Source organism: Gekko japonicus, unplaced genomic scaffold (assembly GCF_001447785.1).
Source record: "Gekko japonicus isolate JY-2015 unplaced genomic scaffold, Gekko_japonicus_V1.1 scaffold1652, whole genome shotgun sequence".
NCBI classification, from domain to species: domain Eukaryota; kingdom Metazoa; phylum Chordata; class Lepidosauria; order Squamata; family Gekkonidae; genus Gekko; species Gekko japonicus.
In genome coordinates this window covers 407,489-412,458 of record NW_015176501.1, presented here as the reverse complement: position 1 = coordinate 412,458, position 4,970 = coordinate 407,489, and the positions used below count along the sequence as shown (strand labels likewise).

The following is a 4,970-nucleotide window of genomic DNA, read 5'->3' as shown; positions in this document are numbered from 1 at the left end:
AGAAGTATCTCCTGGAAGTCCCTGTAACATTACCCACAACAAAAAGAACAATTATCCATGATAATTCTTTCTCTAGAAAGTCTTGTTCATTAACCTAAGTGATCACATAGTCCTTTAAATACAACCCTTCTCCTAAAGGGATCCCAGTATTTCAGTAAAGGAAAGTTATGTTGTGGTTACCTTTTCCTTAAAGGTCTTGCCCATGCTAAACAAAATCACCCTCCCAGTAAGACATTTGAATTTTTGAACAGCATTCACTGGGTTGAGGTTAAGAAAAAGGCATCTTTCCACAAGGAAATATGCTTTCTTATCTTATAAAATAGTACATACTTACTAGATTCCCTGCCCCTAGGATCCTTTTTGGCATTTTCCAGGACTGGTGATTTCCTTGAGCCAGAACCAGGAGGGTTTTTTTTTAAGCATTTTTTTTTTGCAAGAGCAAGAGCTAGTTGAGAAATCTCCCAAACAATGCACTGTTTGCCTTTGAACTCTTCAAAGTACAAAGTTTAAAATGAGGACAAGGGCAGTATGGGAATGTCTTGAAAGCTGTAAACGTCTAATCTATAGTGCTGTTTTAGAGTTCCAGAATATTAGGGAGCTAAGAGTAGCTACAACTAACTACTGAAAGATGTTGCATATTACATACAGTATACTTTTCCCAAGCAACTTCAAGAAAATAATCTCAGCAGCACCGAGATTAAAAGGCGCACACTTGGCTGGGTGGCAGACTTCTCTCCCTCTTGCTCACCGCCTCACACACCTACCCACCAAGAAGAGCCACCTGGGTCCACGCCTGCTGCCCCCCCCCAGCAGCTTCCGTCGCCCTGTGCTGACAGGAGTAGCTGATTTTTATGACCTGCTTGTTCTTAATAACGAAGCTGTTTGATTAATTCTGTTCTGATTAATAACACAACACGAGGGAGGCAGCTCGCAGGCTGGATTAAAGCCCTGGGCTGGCTGGTTCCAGCCTGGAGGCCGTATGTTTGACACCCCTGCTCTAGTATCTTTTCAATTTGAGATTTTAAGGAATCTTGAATCTTGTGTTTGGTTTTTTAGTTTATTCTCCATATGCATGCAAGGTATCATGCGAACAGCAGCCAATGAGTTCTTTCCCTGCTTTTAAAGCTCTTAGCCATGAAATGCTAGAAGTACAGTGCAGTCTGTGACATTTCTCTGAGCTCAGATGCATACAAGATAAGCAACAACAGTAATTAGTGATAACACAATCTTCCTAATTTTGTTAAATTAATCTCGCACCTGTGGTGTGAAAAAAAACCATTGTCTTGATTGGATTCTAAACACATACCATGAAATTTGCTGGTAAATTCTAGTTTAGCAATGTCATGCTGGAATCTTCCTTTGAAGTTCTCTTTTATTTACTGGTTATCATTCCAGCCAGAACAATTCCAGATAAATCTATCAGTTTATTATTCTTCAATATTCTGGATTAATATTTGAAACAATTTACATCCAATCTGGGCAATAATGCCTTGTAGACTGATGACTGCCAGCAGCGGCTGAGTGTTCTCCTGCTGGTTTCTACTGTTTTGTCTATTTATTCTTTTGCTGTTTGTCCTACCCAGATAGAATGTTTTGGTACGAAATTATAGAAGTGATCCTAATGCACGTTTACTCCCATTTTATTCAGTAGGATTTACTCCCCGGAAAATATTTCTAGGATGGGAGTCTGCGTAGATCTCACTGGAAAATGTTCCTCATATGTTCCCCCGCGAGCACTTCGGTCTGGGACACAACATCTCCTGGCAATGCCAGGTCCCAGAGAGGCCAGGCTGGCCGCTACCAGGGCCAGGGCTTTCTCGGTGGCGGCTCCTACCTGGTGGGATGAGCTCCCGATGGGGATCCGGAATGAGCTCCCGATGGAGTTCCGGGCCCTGCGGGACCTTGTACAGTTCCGCAGGGCCTGCCAGACGGAGCTCTTCCACCAGGCGTATGAGTAGGAGCCGCCACTACCATCATTATTGTTCCATCTTACCTGGCCCTGGACGAGGGAACACCAGTGTTTCCCTGGAGCGGATGATGCGAAGGAACAGAGTAGTGGCAATAGAGCTGTTACGCCATCTTGTAAAATAACATCCAGAGCACTTTATTTATTAACTGTTTATAATGTTATCTGTACTGTGATGATTTTAAATGATTTTACATATGTTTTATATTGGCGTATGCCCTTGTAAGCCGCCCTGAGCCCGCGTAGCGGGGAGGGCGGGGAATAAATTGAATTAAATAAATAAATAAATAAAATGAACACATACAGCCCTGAGTGCTATTGCTAATGTTATAATGTTGTCTAAGTCTAAGTGAATAAATAAAACTGGTATCTTGTCCCTGGACTTGCAACGTTTTTGAATAATTAAATGTCACTGTGGGACCAACTTTCGTCACACATTGCTTTTACAACATAGGGTCGTCAGGCAGCAAGGCTTGCCACAATGAGTTCAACGGATTCTCCCACTAAGTAAATACGCTGATCTGTTTAATGCAAATAATGTAGCTTGAATACTGAGTTATAAAAACGCATTTTACCGCTTAAAAATGGATGATCATCAACCGATACGGTTAAGTAAATCTAAAACAAAGGACACGAGTGGGATGGGGATGGCGAGCCACGTGCGCTACACTAACTGCCCTAGTCTACGGAGATACGGGAGCCTCGTTCTGTCCGCGGCGATGCTGGGATGGGGCTACTGGTGAAAGCCACTGGCCCCGATTCCCGAGTCAGTAAACCCCCTCAGCATAACAAGCAGCAACCTTCCCGTAGACTCCATCCCTTAAACACGAGCCATGTGGCCGCACGCCCTGCAAGAGCCTCCTGAACACGAACCGCCGCCGCGCGCGCTGTAAATCCTCCACAGAAGTGACGGTTCCTGCCTCTCCGTCTCCCCCCCCCCTTTCTCTTTCGCTGCCCCGCCCGCAGGCTCGCTCGCGCGCGCGCTCCCCCTCTCCAGCTGGCTGCCTGGAAGTGGCGTACGTGCAAAGCGGAGCCGGAGAGTGGCGGCTCAAGCTCCACCCCCTCCGCTTCGGCTCAGGCAGCCGCAGCAGCAAAAGGGGAGGGGGCGAGAGAGGCTCGCCGGGCGGCGGCGGCGGCGAAGAAGGGGAGGCTTTTCCTCCTCTCCGCTGGGTTGCATGAGGGGGGGGAAGTCTCCCTGGGAGGCTCGTCCCCCCTCCCGAGCCCGGCTGCTATGAGGCGGCCGCCGCAGAAGTGAGCCTTGGAAGCGGCTGACAAGAGGGCGGCAGCGTGAGGGCTGAGCGGCCGTCCTCCGCCCACCAGGAGAGCGGGAAGCGGGCGAGGCGGCGGGGCCGCAGCGCAGCTCTGACGGGAGCGGCCATGATGCAGTAAACGGCTCGCCTCCTCCGGTTGCCGAAGGAGGCCGCAGCGCACCAAGGGCGCCTCAGAAGGGGGACGCGACAATATGGCCAATGACAGCGGTGGGAGTGGCGGGGGGGGGGGAGGCGACGGCGGCAGCAACGGTGGCGGGAGCGGCGGCGGCACGAGCAGTGCCAGCAGCGAGCGGGACCAGCAGTACTGCGAGCTGTGCGGGAAGATGGAGAACCTGCTGCGTTGCGGGCGCTGCCGGAGCTCCTTCTATTGTAGCAAGGAGCATCAGCGCCAGGACTGGAAGAAGCACAAGCTCATCTGCCGGGGAAGCGACAGCGGCGCGGCAGGGGGCGCTGCAGAGCGCCCAAGCGGCGGAGACCATGCCCACCACCACCCGCGGGGCCACAGTCACCACTACGACGCCGCGGCAGCAGCAGCAGCAGCAGGCGGCGACGAAGTGGATTGTAAGGAAGGCGCGGCCGCACCACCACCAACAGCAGCAACAGCAGCAAAGAAGAAGGCGACTGCGCTGCCTGCCAAGCCACGGCTGGACACCAACTCGGAAGAGAGCGCGGTGGTGGCGGCGGCGGCGGCAGTTACGAACAACCACGTTGGCCAGGCAGCACCCGAGGGTCGCGGGCAGGAAGAGGAGGACAGGGACGTGGCAGCGACCGGGGAGACGGGGCTGCTGTTGTACGGTGGGGGTCCCACCGTGGCTGGAGGGGCGTCCCTGCGTCCCAACGGGCAGATGAAGTCGCTGGTGCCGCAGCGGCTGGCGCTGGAGTACATCGTGCCCTGCATGAACAAGCACGGCATCTGCGTGGTGGACGAGTTCCTGGGCAAAGAGCTGGGCGGGCAGATTGCGCAGGAGGTGCGCGCTTTACACCACACCGGCCGCTTCACGGACGGGCAGCTGGTCAGCCAGAAGAGCGACTCCTCCAGGGATATTCGCGGAGACAAAATCACCTGGGTAGAGGGGAAGGAGCCCGGCTGCAAGACCATCGGGAAGCTCATGAACAGTATGGACGATCTCATTCGCCACTGCAATGGCAAGCTGGGCAACTACAAAATCAACGGCAGGACGAAAGTGAGTGATGCCCCCCCCTCCCCCCGTAACGTAGGGTCGCAAAACACCCCACCTGCAGGGCTCTTTGTGTATCGGTCGGCACGGCCACGCCCCCTTCTTACTCTGTCGAATGCTGTAAACGCTTGTTTTCCACAGTCCTCTTTTAGGGCAGCGTGGAAGGGCAAGTTTCGCAAACGGATAGGCAAATGAGTTGACGGTGGATTCCGAAATACTTTTAAAGTCATGCTTTTAATGCATACGTGGGAAGGAAGTCCAATTGAACGTCATGGGTGTGTTTCTGGGCAACTGTGTATATCCGAATGAGCCCTCCAAGCCCTAGACAGAGCATTCGCCTTGCAGAATATTTATTCCTCACAACACAAACTGATGTAGAATCATACTGGATTCACAACGTGCTTTGAAGTCCAAATGGATGGAATGTTGAGCAACAACATCCCCAGTAAGCTGTCGCTCTTAATTTATAGACCAATCAAAAAAGTCAAACTGGGTGTGGTCAGGGAGGTAGTAACCATAGCTCAGTCTCCACTTACTCTCTTGTCAACCCGTTCT

General features: G+C 51.7%; 1 protein-coding gene across 1 annotated transcript in view; it reads left to right on the top strand.

Annotated features, from left to right (window-relative positions):
* Positions 1-3,428: 3,428 nt before the first annotated feature.
* EGLN1 (egl-9 family hypoxia-inducible factor 1) overlaps positions 3,429-4,970 on the top strand; it is a 46,493-nt gene continuing 44,951 nt past the window's right edge. Inside the window, exon 1 of the mRNA XM_015427317.1 lies at positions 3,429-4,421. Coding sequence (XP_015282803.1) covers positions 3,429-4,421 — 993 coding nt within the window. The remainder of the gene's footprint in view (positions 4,422-4,970) is intronic.